General features: G+C 39.5%; 1 protein-coding gene and 1 pseudogene across 1 annotated transcript in view; both read right to left on the bottom strand.

The window, feature by feature from the left end:
• The window catches only part of Gmds (GDP-mannose 4,6-dehydratase), a 642,352-nt gene that overhangs the window by 85,722 nt on the left and 530,934 nt on the right, over positions 1–25,696 (bottom strand). The window contains exon 9 of the mRNA XM_076857845.1: positions 14,487–14,583. Coding sequence (XP_076713960.1) covers positions 14,487–14,583 — 97 coding nt within the window. The remainder of the gene's footprint in view (positions 1–14,486; positions 14,584–25,696) is intronic.
• On the bottom strand, positions 1,343–2,345 carry LOC143400883 (aldo-keto reductase family 1 member B10-like; annotated as a pseudogene).

The following is a 25,696-nucleotide window of genomic DNA, read 5'->3' on the forward strand; positions in this document are numbered from 1 at the left end:
GGTCTCAGAAAGGAGTGGCTTCAGGGATTTTAAGGAGGATGCGTGACTGGTTTTGATTCATGACAGCAAGAAAAGAGAAGGGAGGAAAAGGGCGATAAAAATAAAGGGAAGAAAATATAAAAGAGTAAAACTATATGAAGAAAAAAAAGATAAAAATGAAAAGGGAGGAGCAGCCAAGTGGCTGCAGAGGTAGGCGCAGTGCAGAGAGGGGAGCTTGCCTTGCAGGCGTCTGGGCAGAAGGCCGCACAAGAGCCTGACTCAGGAAAGACGTCGCCACCCTTCTCAGGGTTCCTCTACAGAGTCCCAGCCCTAAATCTCTGCACGTGCTGCTGGTTCATTCTCACAGTACCTCCTGCTCAACTGGGAATACCCTCCATCTCCCTGCCTGCCCCCAAACTCTTTTTCCTTAGCACAGTTCCTTCCCAAACTGCTCTGAAACTCCCTTTCATTAGGAAGTTGGTCTCATCCCTCTGCTTGTTATCTCCTTGGACTCAGCATGGCCAATCTGTGTAATGTGAGTGGTGTTTTTGAGTGTGTACATTCTGAAGCTTTCATTGAGCAATGAGCAGGGTCTTCATTTCTTTTCTCTCCTCCAAGTGATTAATAGCAGTCTTCCTGAACAACAGAACATACTGTGGTATAACGATGGCTCAAAGTGATTAATTTGAAAGTTTCTGCAAATAGAAAACCTTCAGTCCCTTGAGGCTCCAGTAGGAACACAGCTCTGTCAACACCTTGAGTTTAGCCCAGTGGAACCTACTTCAAACATCTAATCTTGAGAACTGCAAGATGATACATCTGGGTGGTTTTAAGCTGTTGAAGTTAAAAGTTTGTGATAATTTGTTTGGGGTAATTTGTTATAAGCATTAGGAAACCAACACAGATTTTAGGCTACAGAAGTAACATCCGGCTGGCTGGATGTAATAAACCCAAAGATGGATTTCTGTAGGACAATTTTTTTTAACCATAATTATTTTTATTCGTTTTATCTTGCATCCTCATTGTTAGCAGAGTTCCTGTTGTTTAACAAACATTTGGTTGGATAAAATAAGAGGAAAAAAACTGCCATTTGCTTATCTGAGTCACAATTTCCTGGGACAATCTTGCCTCTGTTTGAACGTATGTATCTAAATTAAACCTTGCCTAAATTCTGGCCTACAACAAAGCCAGGAAGAGTATGATTTCATGTAAAGTTGGCCAAAACAGGACTCAGAGGGAGCAAGTTCCACGTTAGTGATGAGAGAATCCAACAGGTAATCCCATCGGGAGTTTGGCTTCAGGACTTGGAGTAGAATGGGTACTCCTCCAGCTGAGACTGACTGGTTGACCATGACACAGGCCTTCAATGTCTGTTGAAGCTGACTGTGACTGTCATCTTCTCATCATTCAGTTTGAAGTAAAAAACCTGAAGGTTCTCTACAATGCGTACTAGTGTCACAGACTAAGGGATCACCATCACATTCCTCTGGGTATGGAACTGGGCTGGGGTGTGAGTGTGAGTATTTGTGTGTGTGCACGTGGAATGCATATACATGTTATTTGCAGCCATCTCCTTATTCTTGGGATCTTCCAGCAGTGCAGCCTCCTCTAGCTTCTCTATCCAGAGGCTGTAGGCTGTGACAATGATGCCCTTGGAGGGGCAGCACTAGATCAGTTTCTCTTGGGAGGGTACGGGTGACACTTGACTTGAGCAGTTACTGGTTTATATTTCAGGCCAGTATTATTCAAGACCCTTTCAATCTGGAAGTGGTTGAAGTTGGAGACACCAAGGGCTTTTTACCAATCCCCCATCTACCAGCTCCTCCATGATCTCTGGGCTTCCAGGAATGTTAATTTACTGGCCTTTATTGTCTTTGGGGAATAAGTCCTTCTTAGCCTGAAATCCCTGTGGCCAAAGAATAAGAAAGGTGTTCAGACAGTCCAGTTTCAGACACTGAAGGTCTTCCCACAGACTTCCTTCAGGAACTTTCTCTCAAAAAAGGTTTCCTTTGGGGCTGGGGCTGTGGTTCAGTGGTGAAATTTTTGCCTAGCATGTGTGAGGCCCTGAGTTCAATCCCAGCACTGCCCCCGCCCCAAAAAAGAGAGTATTAAAAAAAAGAAGGCTTACTGCAACTTACTAACAATAAACAGGTCCTTCTGCTTTACCACCCACTCTTGGATCTTCTCTTGGATGGCTTCTGCACCTCTTTCTCATTCTGATAAACCTAGGCACAGCCTATATGATGATATCCTGCATTAGTGGCTGCCTTCACAGTTTCTTTGACTTTGCCTGGGGGAGAATTCGAGGTGCCCAGTCCCACAGTACGCATCCTGGTTTTGGTGCCAGGCTCTTCAAAGGTGGCCATGGATGAAGCAGAAATGATTCTCAGAGAGCAGATAGATGTCTAGACATAGGAAGATTTCTGAGGGAACAGTAAAAAGGGTGGTTGGCAGATAAATAGTAAAGCAGATGAGTTGGGCGCAATGGTGCACACCTGTAATCCCAGCAACTCAGGAGGATGAGGTAGGAGGATTGCAAGTTTGAGGCCAGACTCAGCAATTTAGTGACGCCCTAAGCAAGTGATTTAGAAGCGGTCTCAAAATAAAAAAACCAAAAAAAAACCAAAAAGAGAAGGGATGTAGGTCAGTGGTAAAGCACTTCTCGGTTCAATCCCCAGTATAAATAATGAAATTAATTGATTAATAATAAAATAAAGCATATAATGGCTAAATGTCTTCTCCTTGGTTGCTGCACTCAAGCCTGCTCAGGATTCTGAAGTTCCAGGAGTAGCCACAGATCTCAGGGCCTCTTGCAACACCTAGGAATGTATAGTTTAGAAAGAATGAGAAGGGATCATCAATTCAACACATCTCTACTTTCCACCAAAAGCACTGTTTCTAATACTGGATCAAGAAGTACAAGCCTGTTTTGTGATTACCAAATAACAAAGAAGTAATAGGAAGTTTTGTAAATTATTATCTAAGTATAACAGGAAGCAATATTGTGAGGACTATTCCTCACCCTGCAAAGAGAATCTTTCCCCAACCAAGACCTCTTTGTCAACCAATGTGATGGAATGTGCTCATACCTTCCATCACCCAGCCTGTGACTCTGCCCAAATACTTACCCTTTTATTCTGTCCAAATCCTGCCATTTTCCAACATCCTAATCAATTTCTATTGAGTCCAGGAAAACACTTCCTGCTCAGTCTAGTTGTCAGTGATTTCTTTTTTCTCTAAATTTATCTAGCACCTATGATAGATGATAAAGAATGTACAAATTAAAAAAAAAAAGTACAAGGCTGAAAGTTCTAAGGAGCAAATAATTTCCTCCGTGAAGTTGTCTAGGTACAAAATGAAACAAATACTTTAATAAAGGAAAACATCAGGAGTGAAAGAGCTCAAAGAAAATGTTTCTTGCTAACTAATGAGTTCACAGGAGTAAATGATGATGATGATAATTAATAATGAAGACAGTAATAAAAATGATAATATGCAGCACAAAGTAGCTTATACTTACATAAGCTCTTTCATCTTTAAGAATTTTAAAATGCTTTGCAACCTGACTTCTAGGACATATCAATTTGCCATTGGGTCTCTGCTTGCCTCTGGTCCTCGGGACGAGATGTGGTAATCATCTGCCAGTTAATAGAAACCCTTTGGTACTAGCCCTTAAATCCCAAAGGAGCCTGAAGGTAGAGAATAATTATCCAGGGTGGGAGACAGTTTAGTCCACCCTATGACTTTGGGATGCAAGAGCTTAGTGTATAAATTCTGTGAATTCTTAACCCACTTTTTCAACATGTGTTTTTCAGACACGGCTCCTGAAACTCAGATTTGCCTAGCTTCAAGTTTAGCTCCCTGTGCATGCTTTTCTTCTCCACCTAGAGATGTTCTTTGGGGGGGAATTTATCTTGCAGCTTCATCTCTTACCCTCTTGCACATGTGACCCTTGTCCTGACTTCTTTCCTCTACCTAGGCTTTCAACTCTCACGGCCTCCTTGATATTGCTGTATTGATGTCCCCAAAGCACTGTGATTGTAACAGGGCTCCTCAACACCTCCCCTGCAAACCCATCCCTCTCCCTGATCTCTGATCTGGGTTCAGGCTTCATCACCTCCCTGCCAACCCTCACTGATCAGCCTTTGATCCTGGTGACACCCTCAGTTCTGGATTTTATTCCACATGTGGCTGTCCAGTCTGATTCCTGATTCTGTGGTCTCCACCTCAGCAGTATTCTGGTTTTCTTGTCTTCACCACCTTGTGAAGTTAGAGTCTTGTTCCACTCTGCTGGAGCTTCACAGCTGCCCCTCCATTTGGCTGAGAATTGCTCATCTCATCCATCTTTATATTTCTTGGTGTTGGGCTGGGACTAACACCATGGTGGAAATTCAATAAAAATCCTTTTTGGCCTGAATCTTTAAGACTTCAATCATATGTTTTTTGATTTATATATATTAATATGTGTCTGAGAAATTAAAGGTAAGTCAGGATGATATTTTATTTTTTTATTTTGGTGGTGCTGGAGATTGAACCCAGAGCCTTGAGCACACTAAGCAAGTGTTCTACCACTAAGCTACATCCCCAACCCTTTTTATTTTTGTAATAGAGTCTCACTCAGTTGGTGAGGCTGACGTTAAACTTGTGATCCTCCTACCTCAGCCTTCAAGAAGCTGAGATTATCATTCCATGAAACGGAAAAGCAGGGAACCCTTCCAAATTCATTCTATGAGGCTAGTATCATCCTGATGCCAAAACCAGACAAAGACACATCCAGAGAAGAAAACTTCAGACCAAAATCCCTATAATGAACATAGATGCAAAAATTCTCAATAAAATTCTGGAAAATCACATACAAAAACATACAAAAAAGATACTACACCACTACAAAGGGGTTGGTTCAACATATGGAAATCAATAAATGTAATACATCATATCAATAGACTTAAAGACAAGAATCATGTGATTATCCCAAAAGAAGATCTCAAACTATCACCTTCATGTTCAAAACACTAGAAAAACTAGGGATAGTAGAAATATACCTCAATATTGTAAAGGCTATCTATGCTAAGCCCAATGCCAACATTCTAAATGGAGAAAAATTGAAAGCATTCCCTCTGAAAACTGGAACAAGACAGGGATGCCCTTTCCCCCCATTTCTATCCAACATAACCAGAACAATCAGAGAGATGAAAGAAATTAAAGGGATAAAAATAGGAAAAGAAGATCTCAAACTATCACTATTTATTGATGACATGATTCTATAATTAGAAGATCCAAAAAAATTCCACTGGAAAACTTCTAGAACTAATAAATGAATTTATCAAAGTTGCAGGCTAAAAATCAATACCCATAAATCAAATGTATTTCTATACATAAGTGATGAAGCCATTGCAAGAGAAATTAGGAAAACTACCCTTTCATAATAGCTTCAAAAAAAAAAACTTGGGAATCAAGTTAAAAAAAGATGTGAAAGATGTGAAAAACCTCTACAATGAAAACTACAGAGCACTAAAAAAAGAAATTGAAGAAGACCTTAGAAGATGGAAAGATCTCCCATGCTCTTGGAATAGCAGAATTAATACTGTCAAAAAGGCCATACTACCAAAACTGTTGTAAGATTTAATGCAATTCCTATTAAAATCCCAATGACATTCTTCACAGAACTAGTTAAAGCAATAAACAATTCATTTGGAAATATAAGAGACCCAGAATAGCCAAAGCAGTCCTTAGTAAGAAGAGTGAAGAGGAAGCACCACAATACCAGACCTTACATACACTACAGAGCTATAGTAACACAAATGGCATGGTATTGCCACCAAAGTAAAAATGTAAACCAATAGTACAAAACAGAAGACACAGAGACACAACCACATAAATACAGTTATCTTATACTAGTCAGAGGCATAAAAAACATGCACTGGAGAAAAGACAGCATATTCAACAAATGGTGCTGAGAAAACTGGAAATCTATACATAACAAAATAAAATTAAACCTCTATCTCTCACCCTGCACAAAAGTCAACTCAAAGTGGATAAAAGACTTAGGCACTAGAACAGAGACCATGCAACTAATAGGAAAAAAAAGTAGGCCCAAATCTTCATCATGTCGGCTTAGAGCCTGACTTTAACAAGACTCCTAAAACACAAGAAGTAAAGTCAAAAATTAACAAATGGGATGATTTCAAACTAAGAAGCTTCTTCTCAGAAAAGGAAACAATTAATAATGTGAAGAGAGAATCTACAGAATGGGAGAAAATCTTTACCACACTCACTTCATATAGAGCACTAATCTCCAAGATGTATAAAAAACTCAAAAAACTTAACACCAAAAAACAAATAACCCAATCAATAAATGGGCTAAGGAACTGAAAAGACACTTCAGAGAAGAAGAAATACAACTGATCAATAAACATATGAAATAATGTTCATCATCTCTAATAATTAGAGAAATGTAAATCAAAACTAAGATTTCATCTCACACCAGTCAGAATGGTGATTATCAAGAATATAAGCAATAATAAGTATTGGCAAGGATGTGGGGAAAAAGGTTACCCTTATACATTGCTGATGGGATTGCAAATTGGTGCAACCACTATGGAAAGCAGTATTGAGATTCCTCAGAAAACTTGGAATGGAACCACCATTTGACCCAGCATCCCACTCCTTGGTTAATACCTAAAGGATTTTAAATCAGCATACTACAGTGACACAGCCACATCAATGTTTATAGCAGCTCAATTCATAGCTAAACGGTGGAACCAACCTAGATGTTCTTCAACAAATGAATGGATAAAGATAATGTGGCACATACACATAATGGAATATTACTTAGCCTTAAATAAGAATGAAATTATGGCATTTGCAGGTAAATGGTCAGAGCTGGAGGATATTATTCTAAGTTAAATAAGCCAATCCTAAAAAAACATAGGCCGAATGTTTCTCTGGTAAGTGGATGCTGATCCATAGCAGGGGTGAGGTAGGGAAGAATGAAGGAACTTTGAATTGTGTAGAGGGAAGTGAGGGGAAGGGTGCGTGGTGGAGATGGGAAAGACAGTAGAATGAGATAGATATTATTACCCTATATACAGGTATATACCTTATACACCCTATATACAGTACTGGTGTGACTCAGCACCAAGTGCAGCCAGAGGAATGAGAAGTTATGCTCCATTGTGTACAATGTGTCAAAATGCATTCTACTGGGGCTCGGGCTGGGGCTGTAGCTCAGTGGCAGAGAGCTTGCCTTGCAAGTGTGAGGCACTGGGTTCAATCCTCAGCACCACATAATAAATAAATAAATAAAGATATTGTATCCATCTATAACTAAAAAGTATTTTAAAAAATGCCTTCAACTCAATGCTGAAAGGGGAAGAACAAGCAAGAGGATAGAAAGCTGTATTGTGGGGTGTGATTCCTCATTGTGGACTGCTGAAATTGTGGATAAGAAGCATTGGGGCAAAGAATCAAGAAAAGAAAATGAATAGAAAAACGAGCAGAACATGCTGACATGAATTAGATACTTTCAAAATACTTAAAAGCACAAATCATTTTTAAATTAGCTTCTATTAAAGGTACAAAGTTTGACTTTATTATCTCTCCTCAGTCCATATTATCTAACTCATCTTGTCCAGTGCATGTAAACAAAAATAAGGCCCATTGTACTTACCATTAAAATAAAAAAATATGGGTTGGAGTTAAAAAAAATGCCTTCTACTGTCACATATATCTAATTAGAACAAATAAAAACAATAACAACAGTAACAACAACAACAACAACAACAAAGGAAGCTGAGATTACAAGTGTTCTCCACCATGTCTGGCTCAGAATGGTATTTTAAATGTATATGGTAAATGTCATAACTAAGGGATTCCTGTAATGAATACTAAAAACTAAAGGATCTTTTAGTTTGTACACATACTTGTTTTTTAGTTACATATTCTCATAGCAGGTGTTTATGAAGCAGGGCATACCTGACTTATCCAGGAAATGAGTGATTTATCCAGTATTACAAAATATCCAAATTGAATTTTGCTATTAAGGACAGTTCCTATCCATGAACAACTGCTGAATGGAACCGGGTATTTACTAGTGGCAAAGTACTTTAAGCATTATTGTTGGAGCTACAATTTCAGGAAGACCATTGGCTGCAGATATGTCATCTGGGAAGTTTATGACAAGTAGCCAGATGGATTCTCAACTTTGCTAGTGGATGTAACAGTAAATGAAGAAATCAGTCTGGCATGATCCAAGGGTGTGGGGAGTGAGGCAAGAGGAGGCATCTGGGGTGAGAGAAGAGCACAGAGGAGAAATACCTGCACTACATTTTAGTAGACTAGAATACTTGGTGTCTGGAGAGTAACTGCTTCCAAGGGAAGAATGTGCTAGGGAAAAAAATTTCAAAAGAATAATTAATTTTACTGGGATCAAAATGTTAGGATAGGGTGCAGGAAGGAAGGCAAAGACAGTATTCTTTATGAAATCTCCATGAATATAGAGATTTTTGAGTTATAGTTATTTTAGAAAGTACACATGACTTACTAGAACATGAAGAATATTGTTGCTTTGTAAAGCAAGATAAAAATTTAAAATTTAAAAATGGGGATATTCAAAATTTCAGCGTACTGATGAGTATGAAAAGAAAAATGGAACCAGTGATCGCATTAATGAATGGATCACTCATATGTAATTCAATACCGTGAGGGAGCTACATCGGAGCTAGCTATGAAAGAAGCTGAACTCAACTACTAATTGTTCTTCCTAAGAAAAGCCATCGTGGATGCTAAAACACATTTCTGAGATGATAAAAAGATTTTGAAGATTATATTTTATAGATATCAAGAGGTCTATACTGTGCTTAAAATGAGGATAGTCAGTACCTGGATAGTTTTTGGGAAAAAAAAGGTAAAAATTCTATGAGAAACCTCTACTGGTGCACGTAAAGAACACATCTACGTTAAGGATACCAGACAGTCTTAAGGATAAACACAAAAACTTCTTTTAATAAGAGAAGGTACCTAGTTATCTTAAGGATAAACACAAAAACTATCTTTTAATAAGAGAAGGTACCTAGTTATGTAGATGGATTTTGAGTCTTTAACAACAACATTTAAATCCAAACTTGACCATAAAAAAGGGACCTCCAAGAGAGGAAAAGAAAACAAGAGGAAGTTGAGGACATTATAATCAGTACACAATGACTATTTCATTAAGTATGAAATGCTTTTGAGTGGGGACAGTAGCTGAAGAAGGATCACAGGCTTTGGGAGGAATGTCAGATGCTCTTGGGATCCTGTGAAGTACGGGGAACACACAGTGGAACATTTGAGAAGCAATTGGAGAGACTGAAACCTAAAGCTCTCGCAGTTAAGTCCAAGGAAGGAAAAGGGCAGGAAAGGCCAATGTGATTAAGGAAGGATATAAAGATTAGTATGAGGAGCCAAAGAGGGAGGCTTAAAATACATAAACAGTGATTTAGAGATATAAACTATTTATAAAATACAAGTAGTAAGAAGTCTAGAGAATAATTACAAAAGAGGAAGCATTATGATTGGGCATTATTGACAGCATTCCACACCACTGTGGTCTGAAGGTGCCAGGACATTAAAACTGGAAGGGACCTTTCAGAACGAATAGTCTAGCTTCTCCTTTTACAGAGCCCGGAGTGCCGGAAGAGTGGCGCTGGCCCTAATCTGCTCTCTGCATCCTCTGACCCTGGCTTCCACCAGTCAGAGAAAGGAACAAAGAAGAGCAGGAGTGGAGGGGAGAAGGAGAGCCTTTGAGGTCAGAGGATCAGGACAGAGAGACGGAGTGCCTCTATCAGAGCTGCGGCAGATAGAGTGGGGGGTCTCATTTCCTGCTTTGGGAGGGCAAGTGTGCAGTAGTGAGAGCAGCTACGGGAGGAAAAGGGGACGAGTTTCAGGACAAAAGTCCACCCTGGTGAACACGTCCAGGGATTTTCACCCCCAAATACAGAGGGAAGCTCTAACTGGTATTTATACAAGTCCTCTGATGACAGATCAGATTCCTGAGGTCTGGAAAGTGTTACATATCATTATTCCAAACAGGGCTGTGAGATAGAGCAAGCAATTACAGGCCATTTAACTTAACATAGTTTACGGAAAAATATTAGGAAAAGTTTGTGGTGGGGGACAGCGGGAGGGACAACTCGACAAGCATATGGTGGTCTGATTAGAAACAGTCCACAGGTTTTCACTGGGGGAGGGAGCCACTTGAGCTTGCTGGTCAGACTTCTTTGAAGTTATTGCTTTCCTAGTTCTAGATTTTAACCCATGATTTTTTTTTTTTTTTTTTGCTAATATCTGTAAAGATTAGGAATAAATATAAGGTTTCTAGGTAAATAAAACAAAAACCAAGCACAACTTAGAATACTGGAAATACAACAGGGAGAAAAGTAAATGTTAAAGACAAATGGTATAGCAATAAAAAAAAAGTTAGTAAATAAAACCTAGTAGAGTTTAAACCAAAATATATTTTGAGGAAAATAATTAATTTGGGTCTGTGAATGTATCCATCTCCCCAATTCCTACAAGTGCTCTGTAGACAGAAAGGATTTTGTTCATTTCAATGAAAAAGTCTTATTATTTTTTATTTTTTAGTGAACCAACCATATGATGTGGTTAAAAATCTGGCACATGAAGATGAATATTCCATTAATCCTTCCTTCGAGAGTTTTCCAAGTTAAGGTTCTCAAAGAAAAAGAGGATATCTTTGTGGTTATTTTAAACTAAACAATAGGTCAGTACCAATTTTCTCATATTTTTATATTTCCATATCACTGAATAGCTACTGAACCTTCAGAAAGATTCCAAAAGAATGAGAACCAAGACAGAACAAGTACATATTAATGTTTGCTAGAAGTCTCCATCAGCCTTTGTTATCCACTTATCACTGGTTAACCTGCACAATTCATTAATGATGTCCTACGTTTCCAAAGGTTCTGGACTCTAGGAACTGATCTCATCCTTACAGGGAAGGAGCCACATGTGTCTTGTTCATACTTGTATTCCCAGGGTCTAGCACAGTGTTTATTAAATATTCACTGAGTGAATAAATAAATAACAACAACAGAAACAATATTAGGTATTTACTGTGTGCCAGACACTGTATAATGGACTCTGTCAAATCTCTAGCAATTCTTTGAAAGTTTTATTATTAACCTTACTTTTAACAATGAGAAAACAGACGCACTGAGAAGTTAAGTAACTTGCCTAAGGTCACACAGCTAGGCAAAAACAGGTTTTGAATTTAGGTAGCCTGGCTCAAAGTCCTACATTTTTTGAGGGGAGGGGTTCCCAGGACATAATGTTACTACTTCTCCAGAAATGAGTATATTCTGTAATAAATCTGTGGGATAAACCTATGTATGTATAAGTAACCATACACAAGGAAGGAATCTTTTTGTTTTGTGTTGCAATGCTGGGGATGGAATCCAGGGCTTCATGCATGCTAAGGCACTCCCAGGCCAAGGCACAAGTCTTAGGTCGTACAGAATTCCAAGTATTAAGATTGCCTTCAGCAAATACTGGAATTCAGAGTCAATGAGAATTTAAAGTCTAATTTCTAAGATTAAGCTATCTGTAGCAGCAAAACTCCTAAACATATAAAGGAAACCCCAAAGGCTTATAGGTTAAGTACCATTAAATGGGGCTCCATTCAGTTCTAATTGGATGCTGAAGTCCTTGGTCCAGAATAAAAACATTCCAAGTTGGAACAAGAGCAAGATTTAAGGGTTAGCACTGGATAAATCAATGAGGAAAAAAATTATCAACACATGCAGAACCATGTTCTACATGTCTCACTGGTGGCCTCTTTTGGTTGAGTGACTGACTTTGCTGAGCAAAGGGACTTACTTAAGACTAGGCTGAGCTTATTCAAAAAAATAACATAAAGCTCTAATTCCTATTAATTTTGCGTTAGGATATTCATTCATGTTATGAGACCTGATGTTCTCATCATATTTTATTGTTTTCAAATTTTCTTCTTGGTACTTTTTTTCTATCAGTCATTCTGGAGTCATTTAACTGTAAGAAAACCTAGTTTATGCTTTTTAAAATTTGTTCTCTATTTTTTGGCCTGGTGATGGAACCAGGGCTTTCAACATACTGAACCATTCTCCTTGGGCCAAGTTTATGCTTTTAGCTTTGAGTGCCTCTATATACTGAAGATCTTGGGGGATAGATGACCAAAGTTGATCAGGAGAACAAACTTTCATAGAATCAATCCCAGGAAGAATGAAAAGAAACCTCTGGCTTGTGCAGAATAGACTGTTCTAGATGCTTTTGACAGGAAGAACAGTCATCCCAGAGGAAAACTCCATAGAAGACATCATGTTGTTCCAAGTTTTAGGGGAATCTCATTCTGAGGAATTAGGTTAAAATTTGTAATATCACTATACAAGAAAAGTATACCCAGTGGAATACCAAGTTGAAGTAGAGTGAAAGTAATTAATGCAGCCTAGAGGCCTAGAAAGATAAAACATAGTTTAAGATCCAAAATCAGGAGGGAAATGGAATCTCAGAGGAGAGCTAGATGGGTTGTTAAAAAAAAAAAGCAGGCATATGAAATTAGACACCACTCTTATGTTCAAACAATGCTAGTGTCAACAGAGTTGCAGAACAGGTATGATGATAGCGCTTGAATGAACAAAAGAAATGGAGGAGGGGCATAGTGTTGCTGCAGGAAAGAGGGTCCATGGGGATTCAAGAACAAGTCTTGTTAGTCTTAGGGTCCCTTTCCTGTTCAGCAAATTCTTTTGTTCAGTATCCTTATCAATCCCACACCTTGCCTAAGTGAGAATGACAGACAAGCCATTCTTAATGACTTCCTAGCTTTTGAAACTATTTTGGGGTCAAGTGAGAGAAAGAGCCACATTTGAACTGTTGTAAGCACTCAGGTTTCTTTTGGCTTCGTTAATTTTCCACTCTGAGATGACTATTTTTGTTTGTGAGCAGAAAAACGAATTTGCACATATATGTTATCTGCGCAACGTTCCAGAAAAATGATGCCCTTGTGGCACCTCATGGGGACAGGGGAAACAAACGGCAGTGTGGCTTGGGACTCTAGACAGGCAGTCGGTGCTGTGTCAGCAGCAGTGTGGCTGGTATCTTCCTCCTCCAGGGACAGGGCACATCCTCTCTAGGCACACCCACTCACCATTAGCACCAGGAACAATTGTTGGCTGTGTCAAAGCCTGGGCCACGCCCTGTGCCCGGACAATGCAGGACCACGCAGCCCTGCCTCTCCCAAGCACTGGCTGCTTCCTTTGCCTTTTCTCCCCTCCTGCGTGTACCAGAGCGCGAACTACAGTTTTTTTTTTTTTTCTGTTTGAAACAACAATTTTAAAGGGTATTTAATGACTACATATTCACATTTGATTTTTCTTTTCTCTGGCAGTTTCTTAATCTCTGAAAGGCTGTATAACCAGAAAGAAAATTGGTTCAAAACAGGCAAAGGAGTTCAAAAGGATTCTACCTTCACAGTTAATGTGCACTTCATTTGGTGATCATCACATTAGAATGCTTCAGTCTCAAGATGCGGCTTCCAGTTACCTTTGCATATTTCTATTATATTTAAGATCTTGTATTTTGTCACCATAGTGAGAATGGACCACATTAAAGTAACAACACTAAGCTACATGTTTTCATAAATTCAGGAAAAGAAGATATTACGCACTAATAATATATACTATTGATACTAATGATCTATGGGTTATTTCTTAATAAAGGAACTTCTGTACTTATAAATTTATTCATCCATCAACCCATCAGTCAGTATTTATTAAACACCTACATTGTTATACTCTTTTTTAAAAAAGTCCCTATCTTTAAGTAATTCAGAGTTTGATAAAGGAAGAATGACATGAAAACAAGTGATTATAATAGGTACTATAATAGAATCATGCACATCAGACAATGTGGATACATAGGAAAGGGGAGAAATTACAGTGGTAGTACAGTATTGGTCAGAAAAGGCTTCATAGACTGGGTGGTACTTGAGGTGAGTCTTTAGTCTGTTTATCACTTAGGTATGTCTGTGAATATGTCTTGTATGGGTATGCATGAATGTGAGTGTATGTGTGCACATGTGCAAGGGTGCACAGGCTCAGCTGGAGCATCAAGTGATCCTCTAGATCCCACAGACCCTGAAGGTCCAGAGCACCTGACTTAAAAAGTTAGCCTTGGAGATCAGCCATCAGAACAGACTAATGTGATGGGATGTATCCATGCTATCAGCCTCCTTTTCTGAGATCAACTATTTCCTTGGGTGTGTTTTACTCTTGTTTTTCTTAATAGAGTCATGGATTTTTGTGGTGATAATGATATCACAAATTTAATTCCCGTGTTCTGATCTGGGAAATGCCTGCAGAAGGATGCCAGAGAGGTGCACAAATGGCTTTGAAAGTTGGCAATAGGCATTCAATGAGAGTATTTTCCCAGTTAGTGGCCAAATGTGACCACACACTGGGCGATGAGGGAGACCTTACCACTTCAGTTGGTCTGTAGTATTTGAGATCCACAGTCACGTGAACTTTGCCGGTCTCTTTACATCTGCCCACTTCATTTTCATTCTTTCCTTCCCACCTGTAAAGAAGATAAACACTTAATCAGCTCCTAATTGCTTGGGAGCATCTGGCCACAGTGCAGACCTTGAGATGGCTGCTTTCTCCCTGCAGGAGGGGAGAAGCTCATTATCTGTAGGAGGACAGGCCCATCTAACCCTGTCATCAGAGCAACAGTGCTTTTCAAAGCTTTTCTAGGTCTACTTTGAAATGGAAGTTTTCCCACTTTTTTAAAAAATGTCATCAATTCAGTAGTGAGGCTATAGAAATGAACAGATTAGTTAATAAAAGGAACGTGGTAACTTTTAGGGATTTCAAACATTTTGCTCTTTTTCAGCCCCCTCTTAATAAAGGCAGTTATTTGGAATTCATATCTTTTGTCCTCCTCCCTTTATTTTTCCCTTCCTTTTGTACTTTTTGAGATATTTAGTGTCAATTCAATGCATTCTGTTTGAGGATAAGTTCCATATCCTAAATGATGACTCAATTCATTTCTGTATTATGTACAAGTGCCCCTGCCCTCCTCAGTCAGCAGTGGGCCTTGTTAATAAATCTCAGATGATTAAAACTCTAAAAAGTGCACAACTAATTGTTTCCTGCTGAGACAGGGTGCATCAGCATCTCCCTACCATGTGCTCCGCTGACTTGACTACTAAGGGTCATATTATTAAGAGTCCCGTTTCCTTCCCTAAATACCCACAGTTGACAACAGTATAGATCCATCACGATTCCTCAAGTGCACATTTTTCCAGGACATGCTCATTTACTTCAAGACCAGCTTCTCACTGAAATCTACTTTCCTGTTTTATTTTCTCATTTTTAAAAAATAAACAATGCCAATGGCTTAATGTTGACCTATGGATTTCTACAATCTGCCATCCCAACAACAGAATATACTTGTTTATGTTTAAAAATGAATTTTTTTTTCTGCAAGGAAAGATGTAAAAGTTTACTTTTGATGTCAGTGCTCATCCTTAGAATGAATTTGATTTATCAGCTGGAGATAAATTCTATGAACATAGGACAAGTCTGTGTGTTCCCTGGACCAGTCACAGAGGAATCAAAGAGCATTAAGTTAGCTAATTGACTATGCAAGTCCCAGGTACCATTTAAAATAAGCATTAAAGATTGATGAGGGATACATATATATATTTGTTTTATAATACAGGCTCAAAAGGTTATAATGAATAATAATAAGACATCAAAATGAAAGTATTCTATAAACTGGAAAGTTCCATGTTAATAATGGATATTAAAGGAGGGTTAAATTTTAAAATAGGTTGTGTACTGGGAGCTCTGACCTCACAAAGCTTTATTTTTATTTTTTATGATGATGGAGCTTGAACCCTCTAGCACCTCTGATGCTGGGTGAAACTCCCAATCCTTTTTTAAAAATTTGAGACAGGGTCTTGTGAAGTGGTACAGGCTGGCCTTGAACTTGTGATCCTCCTGCCTTCACTTCCTGGGTCACTGGGATTACAGGTGTGCACCATTATGCCAGGCACAAACATTCTTTTGGATCAATCATCTGAATATGCTATGAAATCACCTATTGATAGCAAAGAGAAATACTTGACAATTGGAGGAATCTTCAGTTTATCAGTGTGCCAACTCTGTCAAGAAAATCAAGGCAAATGTGAAAAAAGTCCCACAACAGTGAGAGAATTATAACACAATATGTAGAATAATATAAACTGTACAACTGGTTACTTTTCAATGACTTTCATATTGATTAATGCGAAAGGGAGTGTTTGATAATACACTTATTTGTTTTAACTTCTTAATGTTGAGTGGATCAATCTGACAAGTTATGTAGAGCTGAGAGTTACAAAGCAAGGAATGATAGGATCAGAGCTGTTTTTGGAACATTCACCTAGAAATAGGATGTTCTGGAGTATGGAGAATAGAAATGTTTTATAATGTGATAACCGAGTAATGATAGCCCTCAGAATTTCTTATGGATAAAGACCAAAGGAGGAAAACTGCTTAAGTCATGATTTTTTTAAAAAATATCACTTATTCTTTTTTTTTAAAGAGAAAGAGAGAGAGAGAGAGAGAGAGAGAGAGAGAGAGAGAGAGAGAGAAAATTTTTAAAAAATATTTATTTTTTTTTTTAGTATTTGGCAGAAACGACATCTTTGTTTGTATGTGGTGCTGAGGATCGAACCCGGGCCACACGCATGCCAGGCGAGCAGGCTTCCGCTTGAGCCACATCCCCAGCCCAAATATCACTTATTCTAAAGTTAATCGGCTAATTGAAAACTTTTCTTTGGCTAGGTTTTCAGTAAATGAAAGAATATTTGTATATCATAGGCAGGCATTAACTTTACTTTTGTCTACATTTCATACTTTACGAAGAGACACAGTTCAGCATGACATGTCATTTTTCATGACAGTCGCTCCACCTAAAGCCAACACTGTTCATAATATTGTGTTTTTTACAATGTGTGGCTAAGGATTTAGTCTATGCTGACCCATGTAAACATACATATTCCAATATGTCCTTTGTATTGGTAAATAATCTCAGATATTATGATTTGGAAAATTGGTGATTCAAATCTATTTATAATTATATATTTTTTGAACTTGCACAAACACACATACATATTTACATTGATAAACCCACAGTAAAGACTTGGGACAATTTCCCTGATTTGAGAAGGAGCATGTGATTCAGGAAAGGAATGAGGCCAAGGAAGAGGGGTCTTTGGACCTTAGGTCTGCAAATCTGTTCATAAAGACCCAGGCAGTATGGATCATATATTTTCTGTTAGGTATTTCCCTTTTCACTCTTCTTTTGCTTCTTTCCCCCTCTCCTCCTTCTCTTTTTCACCTTCATTTTTCATAGTGCCACCCTTTAAAACTACAAAACCCATTCTTACTTCTAGGATAGTAGCAAGCAGGCCTTAGCAGGGCTTTGGCCTGTGGGTCTGAATTGCCCCCCATTACCTCCTCACTCTGGACTAAGGGAAAACATTTATATCAAGAGGCTGCATGGCTGGACCACTTGATTTTTAGTGTCTGCTACTGATCCTCTTTGATTGCTTTGGTAGTCACAGCACATATTTGGGATTTGTTATACAAGTTGAGGTGAGAAAGGCTAAAGGAAGGACACACTCCCTTTTAGGAGCTTATTAAATATAACCTGAAAGTCAGATTTGGGTTTAATATTACTTTGGCACCTAGAGGTCAGAGCTCCCAGTAAAGCTTTTTTGTTGCCATCTGACCACTGTCTGTTGGGCTTCCATCTTGCAAAGTCAAAACAGTCTCTAAGGCTCTTAGAGGGCATTGCTTTCTACAATTAATATAGCTACAATGAATAATCAAATGGAACTAGGAAATGGCTCAAAGCAGAACTGGGTTGGCAAAAACCACTTTCTAATTTGCACCAGGTCTGCATGAGGGCAGTAAGCAAAAGTTTGGGCAAAAAGCCAAAAATCATCGTTACAACAATACACAAAACACTTGTATTAACAAGCAAAAGGTAACAGCTAACTAGTCCTAACAAGTAATATTATGACTCAAAGAAGAGTTGCAGTGTCAATGAAATGATGGTGGCTTTTCAGGGAGTAGAGGATTGAGAAAATTAATTGGAATTACTACCCACTAATTTGGATCAGCGATTTACCAGGAAGGGATTCTATATAATTCAACTTTTAAAAGAAACCATTGGCTCCTAATAAGCATTAAATAGCAATAGAATAACAGGATCATGCCCAATAAGGCAAGATGAGGTCCTATTAAAATCTACTCAATTGTGGGTCTTTACAAGAATAACAGACAAAATCAATCAGGTAAGTTGGACCTGCATGGGAGGGAGCAATGCACTGCTCAGAGTAACTGAAATATTGTAAAATCCTTCAGGAATTATTTTCAAGAAAGGCTATTTTATGAAGGTTGGAGGCTGCAGTGGCTAGAGTTTGGTAACATAAAGCAGTCACAGTCCTGGAAGACCTATTGGTTTCTGAAGAGATGGGTGGTTTGTACACACTTCTGCTTCTTCTCCAGTCCACTTTTAAAAAATGGAGTAAATTCATGAAGGCTAAAATAACAGGAAAGAGGTGAGAAGGAGCAAATTTTGGAAGGCAGATAGAACAGTGTTAAAACTTACCAGAAGCCCTAGTCAGAGCTGAGAATGAACCAAATTTACACTTGCAGAAGCCTCCACCAGGAACCAAAGTGTGGGTTGATTATCCTCTGCCTGGGAGGCAGGCTGGTGCTCCACCCCTTCCCATTCCTCAGTATTCGGCAACTGCCCCACCTAGCCTGGAGAAGAAGGTCCCTGGACTGAAGGTCATAGGCCTAGTGAAGGGTGGGTCAAGATGCTGTAAACCAAATGTATGTACATTGAACCTGGGGACCCCTGCCCTGCCCTTACTGTGTGGGCAGTCAATCCTATTTTCTCCCAGTGATGAGACTGGGGAGTTTCCTTTGTGCATCAGAGATTTTCCAGCTAAACGGCCTTGTCAGGTCAGCCCATAGTGATACAGCCAACTATGGTTAAGCTCCAACTGTGCTCTCAAAACTCCCACTTTGCTGTTTAGGCCCCCACTTTTAAACAGAAGCAAAACCCAAGAATTATCAGACAGATATATGAGGAAAATCACATACATAAAGGTCAAAATCAGAACAAATAGAAAAAAAAAGCAACTTGAAACAGAACAAGCCAAGATGAAAGAATTTTAAAAACAAAACTTTCACATATATACCTTTAATATCCTTAAATACAGAGCTAAGGAATGATACCAAGGAAAAGACAACTGGATACTATATATATAAAAAGGACACTTTGAAAAATCAAGAGATCTTAAAAATGGAAAAAGTAAAATGGCTCAAAATTCAAGAGAAGATTTATTATTATTATTATTATTTCGGAATGGAGTCTTGCTCATTGCCTAGGTTGGTCCTAAACCCCTGGACTCAAGAGATCCTCCTGCTTCAGCCTCCTGAGTAGCTGGGATAACAGGTATGTACTATTGTACCCAGCTAAAAGATGATTTTAAGACTGCATTGAAATGTACATTGAAAGTTGAGAAAAAATATGTAGGCATGCAAACAAAACACAACAAACAAACAAACTAGAAGGCAGTTGAGAAAATGAGAAGACTGCTCAGGAGATCATTATACCAGATTTCCAAAAAAAGGGTACATAGAAAAATGGAGCAGAACAAATAATTATCTTAAAATAAATCAGGAAAATTATCAGAGTAGAAGCAAATGCATTTCCTAACTAGAAGGGTGCTCTATATAATGGATGGGTCTAAATCCATTGTGTTACTCTGCTTTCCATTGCCATAAAAAATGCCTGGGAAAATAAACATATATGGAGGAAAGGTTGTTTATTTTAGGTCACAGTTTCAGAGGCTTCTGTCAATGATCACTTGATCTCATTGCTTTGGACCTTACAGTAGAAGAGGCTGATGACCTCATGGTGGTTGGGAACCAAAGAGAGAGGAAGGGGCCCAATATTCCCTTCAAAGGCATGTCTCCAGTGACATAACTTTCTCCCACCAGACCACACCTCATTAAATTCCCACACCTCCTACCAATAGTACCACAGGTGGGTGTTTTGGAGACACTTATCCAAACTACTGCATCTACCTTACATGTTTCAGACCATTGGGACCAAAGGAAGGCAAGAGCTACTTCCCAGACAGAACAAACACAACTGGAAGTCAGAAAAGCTCTTGGTTTCTCATATGACATTGTAAATCTTCAAAATTCCTTGTACGTTGTTTTGTTTTGTGTGCGTGTGCGTGTGCGTGTGCGTGTGTGTGTGTGTGTGTGTGTATGTGTCTATGAATTGAATGACTTGAACCCAGAGTCTTGTGCATGCTGGGCAAGTGATCTACCACTGAGCTATATCACCGGCCCAAACCTTCACTACTCTGAAGGAAAATTATTTCCAATCTAGAAAGATATATTGGCTACAATATGAATTTTAAAGACAGACTAAAGATATTTTCAGATATGCTTGGCTACAAAATACTTGTTTCTAGACATCCTTCTCAGAAAATGAACTAAAATTTTGCTTCACTCATCCAGGAGTGGTGGCATGTACCTATAGTCCAACTACTCAGGAAGCTGAGGCAGGAGAGAGAATCCCTTGAGCCCAGGAGCTTAAGGCCAACCTGGGCAACATAGGAGGATCCTGTCTTTAAACAAACAAATAAATAAATATTCTGCTTCATCAAACAAAAAGTTTTACAAAAGGTGTCAAAAATGGGATCTAATAAAGGAGACTGGCTAAGAGAATCCTCCAAATGAGTGTGAAGGGAGACCTTGGGTGCTGACCCTCCTACTTACCCAGACTAGATCAGGCCAGAAGCTTCTAGAGAGATGCATGACTGCTTGACTAAGGCATGACTGCTTGACTAATTTCAGGGGGTAGGGTGGAATGGAGAGGATCTGAAAGCCTTCAGAAGCAATTTAGACAACTGGGGCAGAGTTTAGGGTAAATTCAGTAATACATACATAGAAAATTAAGCAAAAGGAGAAAGAATTCATTTAATAAGACTACGATCAACAAATGATAATGGTACAGAAAAGCAAAAATAATCGTGGTTTAATGGAATGAATACCAATCAGTCATAAAAATGTAATGCTGAATACTGAGCTAATCAAAAATGAAAATTTAACTAAAGAGTATTAAGAGAATAGAGGAGTGGATAGAAAAAGAGAACAAAGTACTCATTTTGAAATAGAGATCAGAGAAAGCTAACAGATAACGTCTAGAAGAGAAATAAAAAACAAAAAAAAACAGTAATCACAACAATTTATTTGGAAACATGAAAGTAAAAGCCAAAATAATCAGCTAAAAGAGTGTAGTAAAGGACAATAGGATTTCTATCTAGAAAGAACAGAGAAAAAATAAGAGTGAAACAAATAATGATCATGAAACAAATCAAGACAACTTACCGGAGAAGAACTATATACCTTTTCAGATGGAAAGGGCCCACAGAATATCCCAAATAACAAGCGGAGCTGGCTGGGGAGATAAGCTTTATATGAAATCAGTCAGGACTGATGAAGCCCTTTCTTTCTTTTCATTTTTATTTTTTGGTACTGGAGAGGATTGTATTCAGGGACACTCAACCACTGAGCCACATCCCTAGCCCTATTTTGTATTTTATTTAGAGACAGGGTCTCACTGAGTTGCTTAGCACCTTGCCATTGCTGAGGCTGGCTTTGAACTTGTGATCCTCCTGTCTCAGCCTCCTGAGCCACTGGGATTATAGGCAGCTGATGAAGCTCTTTCTAGAGCCCCCTGCGTGTGGCAGAGATTGGGATTCTGGAATGACTGCAGCCAGACTCCACTGGGCTCAGTCAGAGCTCTGCTCTGGGGACAGGCTTTCTGTCCTACCATTTCCTCCATAAACCCAATACTTCCTTTCAGGTCTCCTCCTGCCATTCTTCCTCTGGGTAAGGGCAAGGGCTGGCATCTTTGGAACCACTAACATGCCAGCTCCTGCACCAAGGACATCTCCTACAAGGTGGTCAGAAGAGTCTGCACAGAAGACGGGAAGAAGCCATTTGGAAGAGGCAGGTCAACTTGGAGGGCTTGGCCTCAGAAACTGAAGGCACAGGGGTGTCTGCCCAGGGCATGATCAATAATGTCAAATGCTAATGATGAGACACAGGAAGATAACGGGATTTGAATGGGTCCCCAAAAGTGCTAGAAAATACTGGTATGTTGGAGTGTCAAGAGCAGGAGACTGGTGTTAGCTGGAAAGAGAAGGGGACAGTGAGGAGGGGCAACTCTCAGATTCCTTTTGTCAAAGCAGGGGAAAGGAGAGGAAGGCAGTGGCTGGATCTGAAGGAGGGAGGAATGGCAGGCCTGGAATCCTGAGAAGGCAGGAGGGCAGAAGTCAAAGGCCAGGAGGACAAACTGTTTCCAAAGGGCCTAGGGAGGGGGACCTGCTGGTGGAACAGGAGAGATGAGAACTGGTGTTTTAATCACAACCCCTGCCCTGATGATGGAAGATAACACCAAGTCTACTGGGCACTATGTGATCTGAGAACTCAGCTGCCTACAGCTCTCCAGCATTGCTGTTGAAATGAAGACTCGTCTGCCTCCATCCCTGCCCAGAATTCTTCCATTTTATTTATATTAATGATGCTAACTGTTCTTAAATGAAGGGTTTCTGGCAGCAAAAAGCCCAGATGTTACCTCTGTAGTTACTGAACTACAACAAAAAATGTAAAATTTAAATTCATTCTCCAGCTGTTCATGTAGAAGGCACTTCTCAGGATTAACACCTACATTTATTCTGTGCTTTCTATATCAGAGGGCCCTTAGGAATGTTAACTGCTGAATCCTGCCAAGAGTCAGACAGGTAGTGTAATCTGCAGTTTATAAACGGGAAAAAAAGAAGATCAGAGGGCTGAACGATTTACAGAAGGCCATACGGGGAAGAGGATTTGGAGCCAAGATTGCAGAGCCAGGCTTCTTGGCTCCACCATCCTTGGCTCAGGTCATGACTATTTCACATGGCTAGAAAAAGCTGATGGGTGGGGCGCCCTCTTAAGAGGGTACTATCATTTTTATGGGGAGCCCTTCCCAAACATTTTTCCATGATAGTTGTCATCTGTCACCTCACTTTCTTCTTTTTATCAGCATCACTGAGAAGCTTTTCATTAGAGAAGCTCTACTTTCAAATTGTCTTTTCTTACGCTTTATCTCTAGGAAATCAGACTGGCATGATGAATCCAATGGGAAAGTCTTATGTGGTGGTGCTTACCCGGGGGAGGGAACCCAAGAGATCAAAAATAAATAAATGCATAAGCAAATAAAGAAATAAGTAAAACAGACCAGCAATGCTCCTCCTTAGCTGTCAAAATGGCAGTGGAAGAATTTTCAAATGCACAGCCATCATTTAAGTGAGTCTTGGTGTTTCCATGCTATCTTTATATGGATTGCTAAACATTATCTGGCTGCCTTATTTATTTTAACTCGGTAGGGACATTACTATCTACCCCCAAAGGATACAGGTGGAAATTTTCCTGCTTTACAAGAAAAAGCAAAAGGATTGGAGGTCTTTTACACGGCCATGGAGAAGGCTGGTGTTCGGGCTCCATGTGAAATCTCAGTCACAGTTCTGGGCCTGTGTTCACCTCTTCTACCTATACAACCACATCTATCCATCTCCTTTTCTTCCATCCCCGACAAATCTGCACTGAACACCCCTGAGTGCCAGCAGCTATACCAAGCCAGGCGCTAGACCTGGTCTCCATCCTTCAGGAACCTGGAATCTGGTGACTACCACACCACATGGAGACAGACAGGAAGTTGTCACAGCCCAGGGGAAGACACCTGGTTGGAGGAGAGTATCAGCCCCAGGAGAATGTCTGAGCTAAGGCCACAAGGACACGTGGGAAGTGGTCAGGGGAAACAGAAGGAATCGTAGGAGGAGGTAGCTCTTGGTATGCCCTGAAGTGGTCAAGCTGGTCCACCCAGCTTATTGGTTTGCCTGGCACCAGCACCCACATACAATTCACTGCCTTCTGCCTCCATGCCTTTGTCATGCCACCCCACCCACCTGGCCGCTTTCCCTCTTCTTAACTACTCTCTGCATTTCCCACTTGGACAAGGGCTGGCTTCAATCTTTTCTTTAGATATCTCTCAACCTTGATATGGTGCCACTACTTCAGTATTGACGTGATACATTTGTACACTGCCATCATCTTATGTATATATCCTTGTGAATGATGTGTTCTTATTAATTATTGCCCTGATAGAGTCTATAGTTCTCAAGGGCAGAGAAATATCTTTTGATTCTCTTCAATGAGAGAAAACGAGGTGGGCAGAGGGCACATGTACTATACATCTATGTGTTTAGATACTGTGCTGGATGTTTACTTAGGTTAAGACCCCAGTTTCAGGATCTGCACGATCCTTGGTTAAGAACTATGATTGACCTCCTACCTAATCAACTGCATTGAAATAGAATGAGGGTTGTCTCATGCCACCACATCACATCATACCAGGGTTCAAATTAGCTTTCATCATGCTAATGACTCAACGCCTGTTGCTTTGACAAAAGCACACATCAGTTTAGGCTGTAGCATTTGGGTTTTTATGGGTTAAAAATCCAAGTACCTAAGAAGTTTATAAAAATAAATGATGATAGAGCTTAGATTGCTCAGTGGTTGAAGGGAGGGAGAAAAGGACAAAACAAGAAGAGAGGAAGGATAAAAAGAAATCTCTTATTCTTTATGTTTTATAATGTTGGGGATCAAACCCAGGGCCTCATACATGCTAGACAAGCTTTTTACCTACCATTAAGCTATGTCCCCATCTCCACAATTTAGAGTTCGCATGAAATAATCTATTATGATGAAACAGACTGTGAATATTTTTGAAGGTCCAAGTCCATTTAGAGACTTTCCAGAATTTTTTTTTATGATACATGCACTTGAGAGTACCTAGTTCTATGAAGGTTTGCTTGCAGTGATCAATTTTTCTAGCTCTAATGGCAAATTCTGAGTGATGACAGATGAGAAGAGTTATATTTCTAGAAGTCAGTCTCACAGATTTCACTCAATTCAGTTGGATAGTATGTTTACCAAAGAAAAATTTAGCAAGCTGTTGAGGTAGGAATCAAAACTACCAGGGACTCAATGATGGCTGGCTTAAAAGCAGTGTATTTAATAGTATGAAGGGAAAGGCAGAGCCATGGTAGCTTTTTTTCTCCTGACTGCCCCCCTGCAGAAAACTCTTGGAAGTGTGTCACCTGAGAATTCTACTCATCAACAACTATAGACTGGATTTGATTTTCCATATTGCATAGTCACAGGCTCAGTAAGCTCTGGAAGAATGCCTCATGGGAACAATATTGGACACAGGGACATTTGATTCATACCCTAGAACCTGTATCCACTGGCCCTTCTTCTTACCTGTCCTCATCAGGGTCCTCCTTCAAATCCCCAGGCCCAGGGTCCAGAAGTTCCAACTACCAGGAAATTAGGGGAGAAATGTGGGCCAGCACAAAATGGCTTGCCATCCCAGCTGGGAGGATTTTAGACATGGGTTTTTTTTTAAAAGTATACTAATTTTGCCCTTGTTTTTACTGAAAATGTAAAGAAAGCACCACAAACTATGATAAATCCTTCCATTGCCTGAAACATCTTTTCCC

The sequence above is a fragment of the Callospermophilus lateralis genome, chromosome 6 (genome assembly GCF_048772815.1).
Source record: "Callospermophilus lateralis isolate mCalLat2 chromosome 6, mCalLat2.hap1, whole genome shotgun sequence".
Classification (NCBI taxonomy): Eukaryota; Metazoa; Chordata; class Mammalia; order Rodentia; family Sciuridae; genus Callospermophilus; species Callospermophilus lateralis.